This window comes from Zingiber officinale, chromosome 2A (genome assembly GCF_018446385.1).
Source record: "Zingiber officinale cultivar Zhangliang chromosome 2A, Zo_v1.1, whole genome shotgun sequence".
Classification (NCBI taxonomy): domain Eukaryota; kingdom Viridiplantae; phylum Streptophyta; class Magnoliopsida; order Zingiberales; family Zingiberaceae; genus Zingiber; species Zingiber officinale.
Window position 1 is genome coordinate 154,554,165 of NC_055988.1, and position 22,082 is coordinate 154,576,246.

A 22,082-nucleotide genomic window follows, 5' to 3' on the forward strand; every position below is an offset into this window, starting at 1 on the left:
TTGGACTGAGACATTTATATATATTTAATTAAAATTTGCATGGCTTTAATTTATCGTTGATGCTAATTAAATTAAAAGTTATATGCAAATTTATTGTATAGTATATAGAGTAATTAAATTATATAAATACCAACAACTACAAGGAGCCTGACATTCTCAATTAAAGAGAAATAAGTTTAATTCAATTTCTATTATTAATTAGACTCAAAGAAAATCGGTCGGTGCTATTTAAATTAATTTGTAAAGGTTAGATATCTTTTTAATCGAATTAGATAGTTGTTGATTATTCTATTAATTTTTTTTTTTGTTGATGTCGAAATATTTTTTGGTTGACATAGCAGGAGATTGAACAGTGTCAAAGTAGAAACACCTTTTTGTTAATTTTAATTTTATTAATATATTTTCTCATCTGCTACGGAAACATATAAAACGAAGCCTTTAGATAAGACGGGGACCTTTCATTCCCAATGACAGCAACCCATTTATTAGTTAATAAAAATATTTTATCGATAATCAGAATACATTAAAAAAATTCAATATATCCATCTAAATGACCAACGGCCCATTTCTGAAAAAAAAAAAGTCTCGTAGAAAGGACAATAAATTAATTCTATAGTTTATTTTCCCTTTTTTTAATTCGGGACAAATTGTAACGGACGTACAAGATGAGCCTAATTTTTTTTTCTACAATTCTTTAGATATATCGTTTGATAGAAAAGGTACGAAAAATACAATATGCAGCCAATTAATCTTAACCGTCAGTACACACCTTCCTTATCTTTCCCTTGCCCTTACCCTTGCTCTTTCCCCTTTATGCAGACTGCTGAGTGCAAAGAGAGCAGAGTGCGGCACTGATGACGACGAGCCACCATAACTTCTTCCTCCTCCTCCTCCTCTTCCTCCTCCCTCTCTCGTCCTCCTCCCTGGAAGCCACCTCTGCTGCCGGTACCATCATCTTCACTACCCTCGGCCGCAGCCGCTACAACTTCGATATCTTCTCCCTCCCCATCGCAACCTCCTCCTCCACCCTCCCACCTGACAACGACCGTCAACTCACCGACGGCGTCTCCATCAACTTCAACGGCTTCTTCCCTTCCCTCTCCTCCTCCTCCTTCCTTCCCTCCTCCTCCTCCTTCTCCTCCCTCGACTCCCTTCTTTACGTCACTGAGCGCAACGGCTCCTCCGCCATCTATCTCGATCTCTTCCCCTCTGTTTCCGCTTCCGCATCTCCATCAGTTCGCCGAACCGCCCTCCAGTTGCCAACCCGCCTGCAACTCCCCCTCCTTCCTACCGCCGAATCAACTCGCGGAGCGCCTCTCATCTCCATGATGGATCGCCCCTCCCTCTCCGGCGACCTCCTTGTCTACGTCTCCACCCACCATCCGAGTTCCTCCCCCAGGCAAAGCTGGGCTGCTGTCTACTCCACCCACATCCCCACTGGACGCACCCGCCGACTCACCCCCTCCGGCGTTGCTGACTTTAGCCCCGCCGTTTCCCCCTCCGGCGCATGGATAGCCGTCGCTTCCTACGGTGACGAGGGTTGGTCCGGCGATGTTGAGGAGCTCCGCACCTCCATCTACCTCCTACGAACAGAGGACGGGTCACGCAGGTCTCTCCTCGTCGACCACGGCAGTTGGCCGTGCTGGGCCGACGACTCCACTCTTTACTTCCACCGCCGGGGTTCCGACGGGTGGTGGAGCATATACCGCGCCACCATCAGCTTCGCTTCCACCGTTGTCTCCGTCGAATCTGTTGTCCGGATCACCCCTCCCGGTTTCCATGCTTTCACACCGGCGACTTCCGCCGGCGCTCCGGGAATTATAGCGGTCGCAACGAGGAGACAGACTTCTAAATACCGTCACATCGAGCTGATCGACATGAGAAACGGAAGCAACGTTTATGTGGAGGTGACACGGCCTGTCGCCCCCTACTCCCACCACTATAATCCCTTCATATCCCCTGATGGATCCAAAGTCGCGTACCACCGATGCAGGGGAAGCAGCAATGGAGATCCATCCTTGTTGCTGGAGAACATAAAGAGCGTCGCACCGGAAAATTTTTCACTCCTTAGGTTCGATGGCTCCTTCCCTTCCTTCTCTCCCGACGGCAAACAGATTGCTTATGTCAATTTGCCCGGGTTGTTCGTGGTGAACTCCGATGGCTCAAGCAAACCAAGGGAGGTTTTCTCTGGTAATGCTTTTCCTACGGCGTGGGATTGGAAGAGGAAAGGTGTTATCTACACAAGCACTGGCCCCGAGTTTGCCGGAGAAAGCACCACAGTCGATATTATTTCCATCACTCTCCCTGACGATGACGGAGATGAGGACGCACAGGCACAGCCTTCGATCAAGCAGCTGACAACTGGGGGCAAGAATAACGCGTTCCCTTCCCCATCACCGGACGGCAAATGGGTCGTCTTCCGATCAGGCCGCTCTGGACACAAGAATCTGTACATTATGGACGCCGAGGAGGGTGAGAGTGCTGGAATTCATCAGCTAACCGAGGGATCTTGGACTGATACCATGTGCAGCTGGTCACCTGATGGAGAATGGATCGCTTTTGCTTCCGACAGGGATAATCCAGGGAGCGGAGGTTTCAGTATCTACATCGTGCATCCAAATGGCACTGGGCTGAGAAGGGTGGTGCACAGTGGAAGTAGTGGAGGAAGAACAAACCACCCCTGCTTCAGTCCTGACTCAAAGAGCTTGGTCTTCACCTCAGACTATGCAGGAATTTCAGCAGAACCCATTTCCAACCCCCATCATTACCAGCCTTATGGGGAAATTTTTACCATCAAGATCGATGGTTCTGACATTCTACGCCTCACCCACAACTCCTTTGAGGATGGCACTCCAACATGGACGCCCTTTTTCTTGGAGCCTGCCGATGTTGCTGAAGCTCTAGATGGCAGCGCAAGGTGCAGCTTTGATGACTGCCACTGGCTCAATATAAATAAATCCCCAACTTAATGAAGTCATCATTCCTGCTACTTCCTGCTAATGAGGTATTTATTCATGTTGAACCCTGCTCATACTAGAAGTTCTTGGTGGTAGTAATGTCAACGATGATGTATACTTGTAATAATGCACGGACAGAAAAAACTTGAAACTGATGAACATATATTTTTGTTACTTGTATATTAGTTTTTTATGTGTGTGTGTATATAATGGTTGTTGTTCGATTACCTAGCTTGCTTTGGTGATCTTATGTTGATTTTTTACTTGTCGTAGCATATAGATTCATACCTTAGTTAAAATAAGGTTCGTGTTTAATGTCACTTATTTCTGTTTTTGAAGTATGTCATGTTATATGATCGGTAATCATATGCAAAGTGATTAAATTTTATTGTAATTCCCATAAGAAATTACATGAGGCCACCACAAGTGCAAGTGATTGGATTGTGGTACGAAGATAATTCATCCCAAAGAACTTTCATCTTGGTATAGTAGATTGATGCAGATTAATGTCCTTGCCGAAGTTCTATAATTTCTTGAAGAATGTCAAAAATTCGAGTGTCATTCCCTTGTGAGAATTTGGCTTGTAAATCATTTCATACATTGGTTGCGGATTTTGTGTAGATAATACTACTTGTAATGTTGGAATCAACAGAGTTAAGAATCCATAAAAGCACTATGTGATTGTAGCACTCCCATGTTTGAAATGTGTTATAGTCTTCTGTCGGCCTCTTGATTGCCCTGTTGATGAAATCAATTTTGTTCTTCGCTCTTAGAGCTATGCACATCACTCGGCTCCATTGTTTATAATTATTTCCTTCGAGTAGTTTGAAGATGAGAACCAGACCGAGGTGATCAAAATGATGCAAAGTGAGAGACTTCGATTGGTTGGCTCCCTTCTCCTTCTCCGAGCTTTCTTCTGCCGTTCTCGCAGCAGAAGTGTATTGTATTCAGAACCTTTATTGTTCTGATACTATGAAAAAAAATATAAAAATACGTGAGAGGAATGCTTTGATAATTCTCTGTGTATTCATCAATAATCAATTATAAGAATATATACACTCTTCACCATCATAGTAAAATCAACTTTTAATCTTTACAATTGATTACATAAAATAAGGAAACTAAAATGTAATTGGACATCAGAATATATTCTGTAAATCATATTTAATCAAATTGATTGTGTCAATCAATTAAATTTTTTTTTTAATATGTCAATTAGAATATTGAACAGTTTGATTCCCACGTCAAATGTATTTGTGGGATGAAATTTTTTGACACATTAATGTTACCGTAGGAGTTATTGTGCTTTCTAAATTTATTTAGTACAGAATATGAGGCCTATTAATCGGTATAAAATTTGTATACTTTAATAAGAGAAAAAGTGCACTTTCTCTAAAATGTCCTTCCGTCATTGTGCTTAAAACCAAAGTAAAAAAATCAATATTTTCTTGGGCTGAATCAAACCATAAAAAACAAAAATTAGTTATTTCATGAATCACTTTCATTCAAAACTCATTGATACAAAATCTCAAATTCATATCAAATTGACAAATTATACTCCTAATTAATGACCTATTAAATCTATCTATATATGTTTTTTTAAAATTTTGAACTTTTTTTGATCAAAAAGTCATTGATAATCTTTAAAAATTCAAATTTATTCTAAATTTACACAGTTACACTCTTGATGGTTCCCTATATCTATTTATGTTATTTTTTTTCCATGTTTAGATTGATGTATGAATACAATTAGTTATACTCCAATTTATTTTAAAAAATGAGCTCTTTCATTGACTTAAAAAGTTTGGAATTATTTCAAATTTGTATTGTTATACTCCTATTGATCCCATGAATCTATTCATGTTCTTTTTAACAAAAAAACTAGAGGTTTTTTTAGGTGCGTCAATGATTTTTTATAGTAAATCATTAATGACACTTAAAGTCATCAATGAATTTTTTAAAAAAAGTCATAAATGGACTTTAAACACATCATATTCACTGCAAACTGGAATCATTTTATTCCTAACACTCCTGAGCTTAATCATACTCAATTTCTATAATTTGGTCCATTTTCAACGGCCACGGAAGATCAATAAATTTAATGAAATCCAGATCGCTCACCGATGTTTTCCAACCAGTCCCTAGAGGATGCAACCTCACCAAATGCCACATCATACAGTCTTTTTTTTTTTTTAAACAGAATGTGTGAGAAGGGACAATTGTGTAGAGCTACTCAATAGAACCCTCCAAGCGACAGCATTCTGTGGCTCCACATCTCCCTTCGATGTGAATCTCAACAGAGGGGGGTGTCACGTTGGACACCCCCACCCCCCAGCGTGAGCACTCAACACATCATACACCTATACATATATTGAGAAGCTCCACAGCATGGTGTCCCTTTTCACACATTCTGTTAAAAACTTAAAAAGACTATGATTGGCACAGGGATGGCAAGACAAAAGGCATATAACTATTATTCATTATCACAAAAACAAAACAAAAAATCAATAAAGATCGTAAAGGGGACTATCGTAATTAAATTTGACAATAGATTGACAGAATTCAAGGAATGCCACAGACGGATCCACTTTTTAGCACACAAGTTAGCTTCTGATAAACTTTGCACTGCCATTTCCGTCCATATGCCAATAACAATATCCCTATCTCCAACATGTAGTGTCATCCTTCCCCCATCGATGATTCAAGAAGAGCAGTCTCTTCCTCCTGTAGAAATTACAAATGTCAGTGGCTGATTGTAGAGGTATGGAAATAAAATGATCAAGCAATCAGAAAAGGCTTAAAAATGAATTAGATGGCGACCAGTCAAAGGTGTTCAGATTGAAAGATGCCATATATATTGCATCTGCCAAACGAATCAAGAAATTTTTTGAAGCATTCAAATGTGTATAACTGGAAAAATGCATACAAGTTGTATATATCTAAAGCCAAGGGTTTAACTTTTTGAATCAAGAACATATATTTGACCACAATAACAAGAAAGCAGACAGCTACTTGGAGGCCGCCTGATCAGCTTAACCAATATCGCTAAATAAGAGGTCAGCTAGGGGATTTGTAGCTGTGTGCTCACCTTAGCCGCCCAGAAAAGTGAATTGGATCTACGGGTGTTTGTATTTCCCAATGCAGTTTAGTGTTCAGAATGGCTCAAACATTTTATACAACTCACTGAAGCTGAAAATAAAAAGTCAAACATACCACAAGAGCATTGAATTCCGTCTCCTCGTCCATGGCACTGATGATAGCAGGGTCATCCAAGAGATCCTGTTTCCCAGAGAGCCAATTAAATGCAGAAGGAAATTAAAAAAAAAAACAAGTTAGTTTGTTGATAAGCTGTCAGATGTACTTATTAACCTAATTATTGATCTCTGAATCTAATCTAATTTCCAACTATCAGTAATTCAAATGATTCATACAAAAGAAAGAAATCAAATGCAATTTTCTACTAGTACAAAAGTAAATGACCAAAGGAATAGCAGCCTGCCCTCCAAATATAGATAAAAGGCTTGGTTACAACTCCAACGAAGTTAGATTTTGAATTTTTATGGAGGTTCAAGTAATAAATATCAAGGTACATGTGTTTGTATGTACAACCAAGAGAAATTTAGATTAAAATTTTTCCAGAATATGCCAAAATAATCAAGGGAAATTTCATGACAGCAATTCTCATAACACCATTTTTGCCATCGTAGGCATTCATAACCAAAATAATTTGCTTACATCATCAGCAATTCTCAGAACACCATTTTTGTCCTGCACAATAAAATAATTGTGGCAAATTACATTGATTTTTAAAACTCAAGCATAAGAGAAAGACAATTTCCTATACCAAAACATCCAGTTCCCTAAAGAAAATTGAGAACCCACCTTCACAGCAACGAACAAGAGCGGGTCTGAGGGTGTGTAGATCATGTAGTTTGTTCCATCCTGCAAATAAAACATGAATCTTGTTATCAGAATAATTTATATGAATATTCGCTTGCTAAGTATAACATATTTTATTCAAATCTCTAACAGTGAAAGCAATAATGAACATAAGTAAAAAAATAAAGAATAACATCAATAATCATAACAGCTAATCTAAAAATAAATAAGTTAAAAAAAAGGTAAGCAAAGTCAAAATCATAGAGGAGAAAGTAAGGAAATTGTCATATTGGTAGTCAGTGGTATTCCACAATAGAATGACCCATAGCAGCAAATCTGCATAGAAATTGTGATTTACTTTATCATCTCCACCAAAAACTAAAGAACCTATTCACAATCTTTGAAGTTGTCTGTCTAAACACTTCAGCTAAATATAACATGTTGTGGTTCCATCAGACTAAAAGATTCATCTGCCAAAAGGAGAATAGCTAAGCTCCAGGGAAAATCTAATGGCCGGCAACAAATATCAGATTGGTCATACTTTCTTGATATTGGAAAATAAATCAGTCAAAACAAATAGGCCGATATGCTTTCCCATTTTGCTAAGTTTACTCAGGTGGATAACTAGGAAGATTGGGAGGTGGGGAGGAAAACAAAAAAATTCCATAAATGATTCATGAACCGTGTGCAATTTTATGTTTCTTCCCTTTCCCTCCCCTTCTTGATGCTCCAACTCATGTAAATCAAGCCATGGTGAACCATAAATGTTTCACAAACTCAACAGTCACACTGATCAAGAAATATAATCAATAAAGCAGCCGATGTTTTTGAACTTAAACAAGTATGCTTAGATATTCTCTCCCAGCAAACTGAAATTAGCATCTTATGTATCACAAAAGCACATTATTCCTTTTTTTATCGACTTGAAACAAAAAAAAAAATCTAATACTTGAGATACAACATTCCTAAATGAAATGCTCACACATCTGCATATGAGATGGTTACTTTAATCTCATGCTATTGAATAGGCCATAATTAAATATCATCTGTTCAAGAATTATATGTTGGAACGTAGATTCCCAAATAGTTGAAGCATACAGTTAGCCTTAGCTTCTTATTGTGTTGGTTTAGAATCTTAATTCAAATCATAGAACAAGTATACTGATATAATTCAGTAATTAACATCCTTTCCATATAATAATGAATATCGGTGAATCTGTAAATATAGCTGTTAACAGCCTCACCATAGTGAAGCAAGTTATCTTCAATCCTTCCGCCGGCATACCATCAGCAGCTTCACCATCATCTGCAAATTTTGATGGATGTTAGTGCATACGAACAAGATCCCTATACAGTGTAGTGTAAACAATGAATTTTAAACTGAGGGGAGCAAACTTGCAAGATTTGTTATGAACTAGAAGCACTCTAACCACTAGTGACATCTAGTTGGGATAAAAAATCAATGTAAATCAAATCTACATGTAGACTATATTATATATTTGAAATTATCACAATCCAATCATGATCATCCCAAGAGAGAAGCACAATGGTATTTCCTATTGACAAGCTGTTGAGGTGGTCTTGGGAGAATAAGAATGAATTGCTATAGAACAGCAAAGTGGAATCACACTGATGCAGGATAAAAAGTTTTTTAAAAAAATTAAATCTGTATATGGTTAAATTTCAAACTAAAAAAAAAAAATAACCTTTATTCTAGCAATTCTAGTCTATTTTTCCACTGAATGCCAACGGTAAACCCAACTATTTTCCAAGCCCTCAATCGTTCCATCAATAGTAACATTTTCTATCCAGTGATCTCCTCTATGTGAAGATTGTTGACTGAGGCATGTAACACCGAGATTGCATGTTGAGGTACATGAACCTATCCTTGCATTATGTCAAGTCCGGTGACATGGTCAACTGAGGCACAAGCCCTTATTCGTGTTGTGTCACACATAAATTGATGCATCTCATGTATGGAAATACAACAAACTTACTGCCATGGTCAATCATAAGATATTGACAGTTTATTGGCTATATAGAAGCTTTTAATATTTTAGGAAGATCCATGCTACTAGACAAAGATGTATCCAACTCATAGTTTAAAATTTGGACCTGTGCCAAGGTTTCGGTCCCGAACCAAAATAATATAGTTTCAGTACTATATCAAACCATGCTAACATAATTTCGATATTTTTTAAATAAAAAATATAGAATATATATATATATATATATATATAGAGAGAGAGAGAGAGAGAGAGAGAATTAAAAGGATGATTTTATTAGGCTTTAATTAAGTTTATCTAAATTATCTCAATCATAGGTAGGAGTTGATTAAAATTTTTAAAATAAGTTATTTAATTAAACCTAAGTTAAAACCTTTGGACCCCAACCCCATCTGTTATGTGCCGCCAACAACCGTGGGCCGTGCGTCTCTGCCAACTCCTGCAACACGTCTGAACTCGTCACCGACGGCCTCCAGGCTAGCGCAACACTTTCGGACGCATCGTCGACTAGCGCGATGCATTCGAACGCGTCTGCGGGGCCTCAAGGCACATCGACATCAAAGACGTGCCTCTACCGGTCACGGTGGAATGAAATGTTTCGCCTATATCGGGCAAAATGGCATGAGATTTTAAACTATGATCCAGCTATTTGATTTTTACGTCAAACATATGAAAAATATGAACAAGATATTGTGCTAATGACGAAAAAGAATATTCAAATTGACGGGCCAATTGACAAAATCAGCATCAAATGAAGAGGGGCACAAGTTAGCAGTATAGAACTCCTAGGACACAGTATAAAAGCAGGAAAATGACAAATGGAGTGAATTGGGGGGAATTAACATCTTTAAATAGCACCTTCCAATCGGAATATCCTTTAACAGAAATCTAGTATTACAATATAAATGACTAACGTGAGATGGATAGTTAAAGCTAAACTAAATATTGAACGTCACCGTTGAATGGATATAACAGATAACAGAAAGTCCCATAATACTGATAGTCCTGCAAGAAATTTGTGGTCAGATTTTAGAGAAACTCAAGGGCTGACTGAATGAAGATTTTCAAGCTCAGGAAAAGATTTGTCACTTAATATGCACAACCTACTACCAAATCACCATAAGGATTTGTGTTGATAAAAAAAAAAAAAAATCATTCAATCTTCATGTCAACAAGCATCAATATAACAAGTCACCAGTGTGAAATTCCAGAATGTCTTCTTCTGAGTAGCAGAAGCCTCCTCTTGCAGTGTAACAAAACCTAATCAGGAAAAAGGAAATCATTTTTATAATAGTATTTTTTTTCAGAACACATGATCCTCCAAACCATTGATTTAGACTTCTAAATATTTATTTCCAAAGAAAGTAGACACCATTGGTGTGTTTGGTTTATGGAATGGGATATACAAGGAATATGATAGTTATTTCTAACTTTTTAGAACTATAATAGACAAGAAGTATTTGTTAATTTGGTTCATGCAATGGAATACACATGAAATAACTATTCTTATTTTTGATTGGTAGGAATGTGATCGTGAACGCACAAGGAATAGTTTTCACAATGAATATGGGGTAGGGTATACTAACCTGCCTAACCTAATCCACCTATCTGGACAACCCACACCCACCCCAGCATGCCCCGCCTAATCAGCCCACTGATCCACAGGGACAAACTGGCCCAACTTACTTGACCAAACCAACTAGCTCATCAGACCCAGTCATCCCTAGAATTAATTAAGGAATACTTATTCCTCTTAAATTTGGAATAACTATTTTACGAGAATAGGTATTTCAAGGTCATTTTTGCAACCAAACATTTGAATGTTCATTTCATGGAAATCTATAGAGAATACGATAGCTATTCTCATGAATCAAACACCCCATAAAAGCAATCTGGAACCATAATAAATAACGGATAGAAGAGGTCAAGTAATGCATACCCACTAAGTACAAGATGCATATGAATTTTGGCAAGGGCATATGCAGCAGAAGGGGTTACAGCATCAACTTCCTCATCATCAACCTGCAAAGGAATAATGAATCAACAGGTCTCACAGAACATAAAGAGTGATTGGTAATATGACAGTGGAGCATATGAGAGGAACATATTGAAGATATCTATTTACAGAATAATCATTTCAAAATGAGCAAGAAAGTGATGTGAAAGGACAAACTTTCAGAATCCAGAAAAGAGACAAAGCAATGTTCTTTTCTGTAAGCATAGAATTTTAGGCATGTGAAAGCCAAAAGTGTGATTAACTTTAGTTTATCAAACACCATAATCGAAGAATTCAAGGAAAGCAATTACTAACATCTGAACATAAACAGAGAGAGGATGACGTTCATCTTGAAGATTATTTGAATTTAGCCCTCATAATCCCCTGACCTATACACATGCTACTTGTTATCACCTTAAATGTGCATCCCTGCCTATTTGGATATTTACTAATAGGCATCTAACTATCAACTTATAGCTCCCTAATTATTTACATACAGGTTCCTAACACCCCTGCCCCTTCTAGGTGGTCCAAAATATTAAACCTCTAGCTTATTAGAAATATATTCTCTCTTAAAACCTTAGCAAATCTAATAACAGACAATTAGAAGTTAGAATTAACAAATGAAGTAATGATCTAATGATCTCCTTGTATTCTATTTTTCCCCTGGCAAAGTGGCAATCAGTCTTTATATGTTTTATGGTGGAGTCAAACTATGATAGATGAAATTGTAATGTTGCATTCAAATGTCACATGTGTATTTGTCACTCTTCATTCATTTCTAGCAATTCTCTTGATGGTTAGTTTGTCTTGAATCTGGTCAGAAAAGCAACACTGAAGAATTTGTGTCATCCTGTGCATCTAAAGTAACTTTGTTGGAAGTCTAACTTCTCAATTCTGGTAACTTAATCCAGATCCTTTCACAAGGAAACCAAGAGAAATCACCTTGGTAAAGAGATCCATTCTAGCTACTGGATATACAGTTTTTTTTATTACTTTGATGGGCACTGAAGGTTCTCTTCTTCAGAATTTCAACTTCTTGCTGTTCCTACATCCAACTGAGATAGCTGAACGAAGTAGCTTCATTCAAGCGCTTATCCGCTATCTCAGTCTGCAACATCCTTTGTGCATATAGGTACTTCATTCAAGTGCTATATGACGCATACATCTGAGTCAAAACCTTGAATTCTAAATTTAGATGCTTCTAACTACATGCCTGGTAAAAATTTCCTTCGCTTTGATACCATTCTAATATCAAGGGAAATTAGGAGGGTTTTTCCTAGGGGTGGCAATTTCTAACCCGACACGAAAACACGACCCAAATCGAACATGAAAAAATCAGGTTAGGGGCATGTCTTATTAGGTTCGGGTCGACTTGACATGATTAATAAATGGGTCGGGTTCGGGTCAACTTGAATGACTCGATTACAACCCGCGAACTCATTTATAAATATTTTCGGGTTGGGTTCAGGTTGGATTCTGTTGAGTTCGGGTTAAAATAAGCATATTTTTATAAAATGAGTCTTTTGGGGTAGGGTTTTGGGTTGAGTTGGGGTTAAGATGAACATATTTTTATAAATGGGTCATTTCGGGTCGGGTTCGGATTGGATTCAGGTTGTGGGTCATGTCATGTTAGGTTCGGATCAAATACAAATAAACGGGTCGGATTAGAGTCGAATAATTTGACCCAAAATATTAATCAGGTCGAGTTCGGGTTTTGATGTTCCAACCCGTCAACCCGTCAACCCGCCAACCCGAACACGACCCGAATTGCCATCCCTAGGTTTTTCCTCTAGGTAGTCCTTAGACCTATATGAATATTAACTTGGTATCATATTAGTTATAATACGTGTAATTGGTAAATCCTTCACTGTTTACATTTAGTTCCATAACAGGCAACATGTAATTATGACCTAACAGTTCAAATAAATAACTAAAAATTGAAACACCAAGAACTGGACAGAGGTAAAGAAGGATGCCCCCAGAAAAAAAAGAAAACAAAATCAAAAAGTTGCTGCATTTAACTATAGAAAGTCAACTATTTGTAGCCCATGCCATCATTGGGAAAAGAAAGTTCTTCCAGCCTGATTCTGGAAGAAATTGAAAAAAAAAAAAAGGCATGTGCAAGCCAAAGAAGTATGATTTGATTTTGTTTGTAACAAATAATCAAAGAAAAGTGCAACAACTAACATTTGAAAAAGGAAAAAAACAGAGAATGGAAAACATGTGAATATTTGGTTCATTTTGATAGACAACTGACAGCAAATCAGTATGACTAGAAATATAAAGAGCTGGAAAGAGTAGAAGACTGATGTCCCCATGAAAGGGAGGAAGAAAAATCAAAAGGTCGCTGCATTAAACTATAGACAATCAACTATGAGAAGTCCATGGCATCATCTGAGAAAACAAGCTCTTCAAATCTAATTCGGAAAGAAGTAAAGCTCAGCACAAAATCAACAATCATGACACCCAAATAGTCAAAAATGCAACATGGGATCCTACGTTATTGTTTGGGAGATGATGGAAGCAAAACTAACTGCCAGATTAAACCCATAACTAAAAAACACTTTTTAGAGAAAAAAATTTTACACGTGTTAAATATATTTTTCTTATCCGAAGTCACATCGTAAGATACATTTCATGCATTATCATAGGAAAAAATACGACTTAAACAGGAAGGAAATCATACAGCTGACCACCCCTCAAAATTTGTGCTCTTCAGGATCTGTATAGGCCTGAAAAGGAGTAAATCTTATGCAATAACTATATTTCAAAATTAACAAAAAATATTATAGTTTATACTTACGGATCAAGGGGGCTGAGCAGGAAGCACTCATCCCCTGCAGAACTTTGGAAAATCCTCCTAATAACACATTCTAGTGGCAAATTGTTTGTAGCATCAATCTGCCAAATAAAAAAAACAGTACATTTTTCTTGATTATGCTTAGGATGGTTAATAATTTCTTTTGTACATCATGAGATGCAAAAAAAAAAACACAAACAAGAATAGTTTGCACATGGATGCAGACAAATAAATTGAATAGCCGGAAAACTAGCTAAGTCTGTAAAGCTAGAAAACTAGCTAGGCTTACATCAGCAATACATTTACCTTATCTCCTAACACAAATTAATGAAGGTAAAGAGAAAATATATATGCATGTGGAAATTCCAGTGTAATTTTAGACAAATAATTCTCATGCAACAACTCTAGCAAATCCTATTGTTGCATCCAAAATCAAATCAATAAGAACAACATTAAACATCCACTAATAGGTATAAACTAATCATATACAGCAAACAAAAATCACTGCTACATTGAACCAATAGACACCATTTTCAAATCTGGGAGGGATCTATATATAAGATGGCTAATTGATTGAATGAGTTTAGGTTTCCCAGTTAAAATAACTTAACCTAGATGATGTAGGGAAGGTCCATGCTTCCTCTTATTTTCAACGAATTGTTTCTTTCCTATTTTCAGTGTGTTCTCATTCATTGAGAAACAACAAAAAAGGTGCACACAAACAAGTACATTTTTATCAATTGGCACTGGTACATTGTCACTTCCAAACCTGATTCTCATTTTTCTCTGGTTTTCCTTGATTTCCATACAGCGTATGTTGTGTTTCTTTTCATGCAGTTGAATGTTTCACAACTTCAGGGATGTTCATGAAAACATATAATGTATCTTTGAGGTGCAGTCCCATTACGTTAATACTAATGTATCTTGATATCAATCCAAAAACGTTTCATGATGAGTATAATATCACAGGCTGTTTTGCATAAAGGAAGCAATCACAGAAACCAACCATCTCTGTAATATTGATCCGCATCAGCAATAGATCACAATTGCAAATACGTGAGTGTAACACAAAATTTCATCCACGCTACTCTTTCATCTCACTTATTTTTCAATACTTTTACTCGCTTAGCACCCCATCAACTTTCCACTCAAAAAAACAGAAATAGTGATATAATTAAAGCTTTAGGAATTTTCTATCCAAGAATAAACAATGGAACAAACAGAAACTAAGTACAAATCTGGCCACCAAAAGACAAATTAATTCATAAATCGTAAAAGCTGACAAAAGCAAGAGAGAGGATGCATAATGTACAATAGTTGTGATCCGCTTTGAGGAGGCAAGAAGAACTCTGCCATGCTCGTCAAGCACGAAGCCAGCAGGGGGCTTGGGCAACGGAGAAGGCCGACTCCACACGTTCTCAGGTTCGGGTACCACCTCCACCGAATCTCCGCTTTCATCCGGCGGCATCCTTCCCGGTGCCTTCCTCCGCCCAGTCTTCTTCTTGGCAGGCCGAGATTGCCGCTGCTGCTGCTGATTCGTGGCGCAGCAGGGTACGAAACATCTCGAACACCCAGACGTCGGGTTAGAATCACGGGTTGAAACCTGGCGGATCGCAAAGCATGGCGCCGTTGAAAGAGGTCTGGCAAGTGTGAGATAGCAAGAATAGGGCGAGGTGCCAGTCGAAACGCCAATCATCTTAGGGCCGATTCTGCAATCCAGGCAAGGAATTATCTGGAACGAAGCGCGAGAGCAGAAGAGGCGTCGCAGGACGCGGCGGAGAGCATGGGAGAGGTTGCAACTGTTGGATTGAGCGGACGAAGGGAAGGGAAGGGAAGGGAAGGGAAGGGATTGGGTTTTGTAGCGGAGACAGAGAAGCGCAAGGGGAGTTTGGGTAGTCAGCGTGAGTCTTTTACAGGCAGAGAGATATTTTTATGAGAAAATTTTCATTTTTAGCCCGCATTTTAATAGCTTTATAACTAAACCCTGCAGTTTAATTATTCATTTTAAACCCTACAGTTTGATACTTATTGTCCATTTATCCTCGTTCGAATATTCTTATAAATACAAATAAAAGGGATAATTGATAATATATCAGATAAAATAGTAATAATAATAATAATAATAATAATAATAATAAATTATAAGAAAAAATTTGATAAAAATTATAAATATAGAAAGAATAAAATTATACTAATGCAATTATAGGGAGTTGATGCGACGATTCAACTGGTTTCTGAGTTGGATCAAAGTCAAGAGGATCGGATGATAGAGCAGTCAAAGTTAAGAAGTATCAACTTTTGAAGCCAGCATAGATGATGACTTCGACCGAGAGATAGCCGATCGGATCGTCAAGTCGACCGGACTAAGGGTCCGGTCAGATGCGCATTCACATGACGTTTATGGAACTTTGAGCTAAGTCAGCATTCTGCCGAGCTAGCCCTATCCCTGATTCAGAAATAACATAGTGAATCAGTTCAACAGAGTGATCTAGTTGATCGGACCATATGTCCAATCGGACTAGTTGGACACTCAGTTTGTTTAAACTTTCTGACTCAACTGAAGAAGTCAAGTGAAGGTTGAGTCGCCGATTACATTCATAAAAGCTGATAGGGAACCCCTCGAGAGGGATGACCAATCGGACTATTCTAGTGATTCGGTTGGTTAGCCAAAGTAGGCCATTGTGAGCTCCGTAACCCATTTCCTGGTATTCCTTTTTGACATTTTATATAAAGGAGAACAGAGAATATTCTACATATAATCTGTATATTCGAAGCTTCCACTCTGTCAATCATAGAGATTGCAGGCTCATTTGGGGAAAGGTGTTAGAGCCTCTTTATGATCTATCTTTTTTGAAAAATGCTTTGAGATGCGTGTAAAGACACCACAGGGTGAGTCACCATCTACAGACGCAGGTATGCGAAGCTACATCGTTTGGACACGCTTGTAGCTACTGTTGATTCCACTATTCATCTACTCAATTACTGGGTTGAGCGTCGGAAGGTCAACGTCGGAACCCCTTCCCTGGTCTGGCAACTAACGCTCTTTATGACATGCATGACAACTTAGAGTCTTCGTTTGGTCAACATCAAAGTCACGTTCCCAACCAGGCACCTTCACCGATTTCGGACAAGATCATATTTGGCGTCATTTATGGGAAGTTCACCTACATCCAAGACGTAAAGATGGACGAGACTAGACGGCTGACCATAGTAACATTGGCGCAAGAAGAACTATGCCACCTACACTAATGACTAATAGTCACCAGTGATTTACCTCCTCCATGTTGGCCTAGGGATGGATTAGCGGAGGCGTTGGGGGCGAGCGAATCACCTTTTGCCACATTGACGCAAGAAGAACTAGAGATGTTGATAGTGGCTCGAGCAACTAAAATGGTGCAACAACAACAAGCAACAGTCAAGGGTCATTCATTGACCCGTTATCTTAGCGACTGGCTAGTAGGCTGAACACGGAGCTCGAGTGGAAGGCCCGATTGGGTTCCAGCCGACCCAGCCTCCCCTAGTTGCCTTTCCTCAAGTACCCATTCCGCCAACCAGCCTGCTACCTGGTGAGATACGACAATTTAATAATAAGAGTTATTTGAGAAATAACTTTATTGGATTTTTTTTTAGAAATTTTTAGTAATTTTTTGAGATTTAAACAGAGTATGTATGTTATATTTAAGGAGATGAATTAATTAGACTTGGGAAAGCGTGTTTGGAATATCAATTAAGTGGAGATGGATTAATTTAATTAATTAAACTAGGTTGAATTTTCTAAGTCATTTGCTCTCACCCGATCCTTTCTTCTCCTCATCTCGTATCCCTCTCTCTTACGACCTTGCCACGCCGCCCCAATTGTTGACATTGTGGCCCTTGCCGTGTCGTCGTCGCCAGCCATCACCTAGCCCAAGTAGTATGGGTCGTGCCCTAATTTCCTGTCATCACACCGTCTTGCCATCGCCGACGTAGCCACAGTCGCGAACTCAAGGCGCAATTCTACCAAGCCAACCGACTATCATCGTTACTTTCCTCTTATCAAGTCATCGGCTATATGAGAGATCGTCGCTGCCCCATCTCCCAATCATCGTGAGGACCAGCGTCATCACCCCTTTTCGTCGGTGCGGATGTCGCAGCCAACACAGTCGGTTTCTTCTTCACTGCTTTCCCCTCTTTCCCATCTTCGATTAGAAGCCAACAGGCGTCGCTGCCACTGCCTTCTTTTCATGAAATCTTATCCGCGTAAGCAGCCAAGACCAACCATCATCGTGGCTGTCACCTCCCTCCTGTTTAACTCAAGTTGTTGCTACCCTTGAGCTAACCGATTATCTCTAGTAGACAATTTGAGTGTAGGATTTATACTTGGTGTTGATTAGAAGTTTTTGGCTTGGAGATAAGTGGCTTCACTTAGCTCCGACCACAATTCTGATAGTAGATTGCACCGACCACAAGTCAATGGCAGAGCATCCGAATTTGGGTGAGTTTTAAAGTTGATTTCATTTCTACATTGAATTTAATTAGTATAATGATTAGTGGTGATGGATTGTGGATTGAATTAATTGAGGTGAATCCTTAATTAGGATTGACAATTTAGTTCAACCTAATTTAATTAATGAATTAGATTAATTATCAGATTTGATGGTTAGCAATTGATCATGTGGATGCACTATATATGTAAGGTTTATGATGCTTAGTAGTTGATTCGATGGATTAAATGATTGGATGATTGTTGAATTAGGTAAAATAATGATGATGTTGGTTAGAACTTGATTATGGATTAAGGATAAGCTTTAATCATGTTAAGGAATTAAGTATGCTTTAATCATAAAGGATTGTCATTATTTAATTGATTAACTCATCAGTAGAGTTGATGTGAAAGAATTGGGGATTGAGTCAACAAATGAATCAATTAATGAATTGGACGATGGAGTTAGGATTAATAGAATCAGTGATCTGATTGATAATTAGGTTGATCTAATTAGAGTTTCCTACTCAGTTTAAGATTAGGGTTCATTACTTGTTCTAGTGTGAACCTTAAATTTGATTGTGATATTTATTGCAAGGTTTAGATTCTGAATTGAAGTAGACTCTACTGGGAGGATATTTAGCCTGATCTACAATTAAGGTGGATACTTCCTGCTTTATCTTTTTAGTACTTTGACCTTAGTGCATGAACTATATTTGGATAGCTGCTATATTTACCTTGACTCTACTCATATTTTACCTGAGCTTGATATTTACATGTTTGATCTTTGAGATGATCGATTTGATATCTATACAGTCTCTTGTTATCATCCATAATATTTATTAAATATTAGATACCCTGTTTACTCGCATCGATTGTAGTGTATACGTGTACTCTGTTGAGCATGTTAGTATAGTTAATTGCTATTTATATATCTGTGGTGATGACTACTCGAATCTTGCTCATCATATCATTGTATTTATGCCAATGACTATGTCTCCCTTATGGTTGAGAGAGTCGTTGGCCAGCACCGCAGACTCGACCACTTATAGGTAGTGGTAGCTGCTGGAGTAGGTGCCTCTTGTCTTGTCGTGCTTACTCAGCCACTCATGGGTAGTGGTAGCTAGAGTTGCGAGCAACAAAGACTCCGTTGCTATATAGCTAGTTAGCGAGTATGTAAACTGTCCACTCGATTACTAAAGAGTAGCGGTGGTTGGAGTATTGTACAGTTGTCATTGCCCAAGCCTCTCGACCATATAGGAGTCATGGTGCTGAGGGGTGGGCGGGAGTGACCATATCATGCATATGCATATCATTTTATGTTTGCATATGCTGTTATTTTATTGTATCCATACGACTATGATATGTTTACATATGATTGAGATTTATCTATTGCATGTGCATCGACACTGACTTACTTATTGATAGTATGTATATATCATACATGCTGCTCTTGTAGTTATGATTCATACTATTACAGATCCTCACTTACACCTGACTTTCTACTACTTGCTTAGTATATGAGTTCAGGTATAGACATTTACTATGATATCACTATTATTCTTGCTATTATTTCCTCATGAGATTGTATATCTTTGAATTTCTAAATATATTGTGTTCATGCACTATTTGTCTTAGACCCGCTGAGTCATTTCGACTCACCACCCCCATTTGTACTTTTATTTTCCTTAGGTAACAGGTAGATGATACAAAGTCACTTGAACTTTCTTGACTACCGGTCCTATATCACATCTGAGGATGGTTTTTAGTTTTGCTTCCTACTTTATTTATGTTTTGAATTTGTGGATTTGATATTGTAATAATTCGACGTTGACTTGGTGTTTAGCTTTGTGACTTATTGTATTTGTTTTGATGTTGTTGTCTCAAACTGGGTCGGCTTGTAGTCAGTTGTTTTGGGTTTATATGTTTACTTTATGTTTTTCGCTATATTTTTTATCCTGCGACGTGAACTACATATTATACTGTGTGGTTGTTGTTTCCAGTCATGTGGACTATATATATTATCTTGTATTGCCATGTGGCAATGTATCTAGGTTTCATATGTTGTCATAAGGGAGGAGATGTTGTCCGTTTATTGGGCAAAGACTTCCTTGAGACGTAATAGCCTATGCCGCCATCACCAATTGCATATCACAAGGAATTGTTCCGAACAACCCTTGATAACATGGGTCAAGCAAAGAAGCCACAAGGATCATCTTTCGAGAATGCATCCGCTCGGAACATTCGTAAAAGTAAAGCACCAATGGTCAATGGTTCTCCCGAGTGGGTAAATATGTCATAAGAAATCATAGATGACAAGCTGCTCGCTCGTTGCCGACCTCTCTCAATTGGAGAATATAGCAGAGCAACTAACCCGAGAGGACCATTTTACTTAAGTTTGAGAATGTGGCCATGCTCTACCAGTATACAAACGAAGTTAAATGTCAAGTGTTCCTCACTACCTTGTCCGACTTGGCACAAAGATGGTTCAAACAACTGCCTGCTAAGTCCATTTATTGCTTCAAGGACTTCTGAATGGCCTTCCTTCATCACTTCACCAGCATTCGTCGTTACCATAAAACACCGCTAAGCTTGTTCTCACTCAAGCAGGGGTCCAAGGAGACGCTGAGGGCCTATATCAAGAAATTTGATCAAGTGGTCATGGATGTCCCATCAGCCATCCAAGAAATTTTAGTAAGCGTCTTCTCCCAAGGACTCACAGATAATGATTTTTTCTGATCCCTCATCAGGAAGCCTCCGGGGGATTTTAATCATCTATTCGGACAAGACACTAAATACATCAATGTTGAAGATGCTTAGCCCACTTGGAAAAAACAAGTAGCTCCTGCTCCCATCGTCACTCCTGAGAGCTAAGCAGCCCCCAATACTTTGCCTCCAAAAGGGCCTTGAGTGGGTCATTTGCCATATCAACATAAGCCAAGGTCGTACGTAGTCCAACATGTGGAAGCCGATTGGACGCACCTTCTAGAGTCCTAACGGTGGGCTCCTATGTTATGCCTATCACCGTATGGGGACTCATAATACAGAAAACTACTATCATTATAATCAAGGATGGTGTCGAGCATGTTGGTGCAATATCCCCTAGGTCAAGTTGATTAAGTTGACTAATCTTGAGTTGGCTCAATCTTGAGTCTTGATATTTTGATTTCAATATTTGACAATATATGGAGATTGCAGGTGCAATCATTCGATTAAGGAGATTGTTTGTACAATTCTCCTATGGTCAAGGACTGACCAGTTGAATCTGAAGAAGAATCAAGTAGGTCAAAGGGTTGACCGGATACTTGACTGGGAAAATTCTAATTGGAGGTTAGGCAGATGAAAAGTCCTGGTGAGTGAAGTCAGGCAGGTGAAAATCCCGGTGAAGGCAGGTGAGTGAAGCCGGGCAAAAGGAAAATCCTGGTGAGTGAAGGCAGGTGAAAATCCTAGTGAGTAAATCTAGATGAAAGTCCTGGTGAGTAAAGTCAAACAGATGGAAAGTCCTAGTGAGTGAAGCTAGGCAGAGGAAAATCATAGTGAGCGAAGCCAGGTGAAAATCCTAGTGAGTGAAGCTAGGTGAAAGTCCTAGTGAGTGAAGGCAATGAGATGGAAAGTCCTAGTGAGTGAAGCTAGGCAGATGGAAAGACCTGGTGAGTAAAACCAGACATGTGGAGATCCAGGTGGGTCAAGGTTGATCGGACATCTGGTGTTGGAAAGCCCTAGGTCAAAGGATTTACCGGATACATGGCACGAGGAAATCCAAATGGGTCAAAGGTGACCGGACATCTGGTAGAAGTCCAAGTGGGTCGTGGAGGACCGGACACTCGGCATGAGACGATAAGTCCAAATGGGTCAAGGTTGACCAGACACTTGGCATGAGGATAAAAGACCAAGTGGGTCAAAGGATTGACCGGACATTTATTGAAAAAGTCCCAACAGGTCAAGGTTGACCAGATGCTTAACAGGAGGAGTCCCAACA

The 22,082-nt window shown here is 38.7% G+C and overlaps 2 protein-coding genes across 2 annotated transcripts; one reads left to right on the forward strand and one right to left on the reverse strand.

Moving 5' to 3' along the window:
* The first annotated feature begins 783 nt into the window (after positions 1–783).
* Positions 784–3,184, forward strand: LOC122042836 (tol-Pal system protein TolB-like). The gene has a single exon (XM_042603165.1). It carries the CDS (start codon positions 855–857, stop codon positions 2,967–2,969), a length of 2,115 nt encoding a protein of 704 aa, XP_042459099.1. The 5' UTR covers positions 784–854; the 3' UTR covers positions 2,970–3,184.
* A 2,221-nt stretch (positions 3,185–5,405) lies between these two features.
* On the reverse strand, positions 5,406–15,547 carry LOC122042837. The gene is made up of 10 exons (XM_042603166.1): positions 14,954–15,547; positions 13,645–13,742; positions 13,528–13,573; positions 10,782–10,864; positions 10,038–10,102; positions 8,081–8,142; positions 6,840–6,899; positions 6,693–6,725; positions 6,171–6,236; positions 5,406–5,681 (listed from the first exon to the last, which is right to left on the reverse strand). The coding sequence occupies exons 1-10, from the start codon at positions 15,335–15,337 to the stop codon at positions 5,637–5,639; spliced, it is 942 nt and encodes a 313-aa protein (XP_042459100.1). The 5' UTR covers positions 15,338–15,547; the 3' UTR covers positions 5,406–5,636.
* Positions 15,548–22,082: the final 6,535 nt, after the last annotated feature.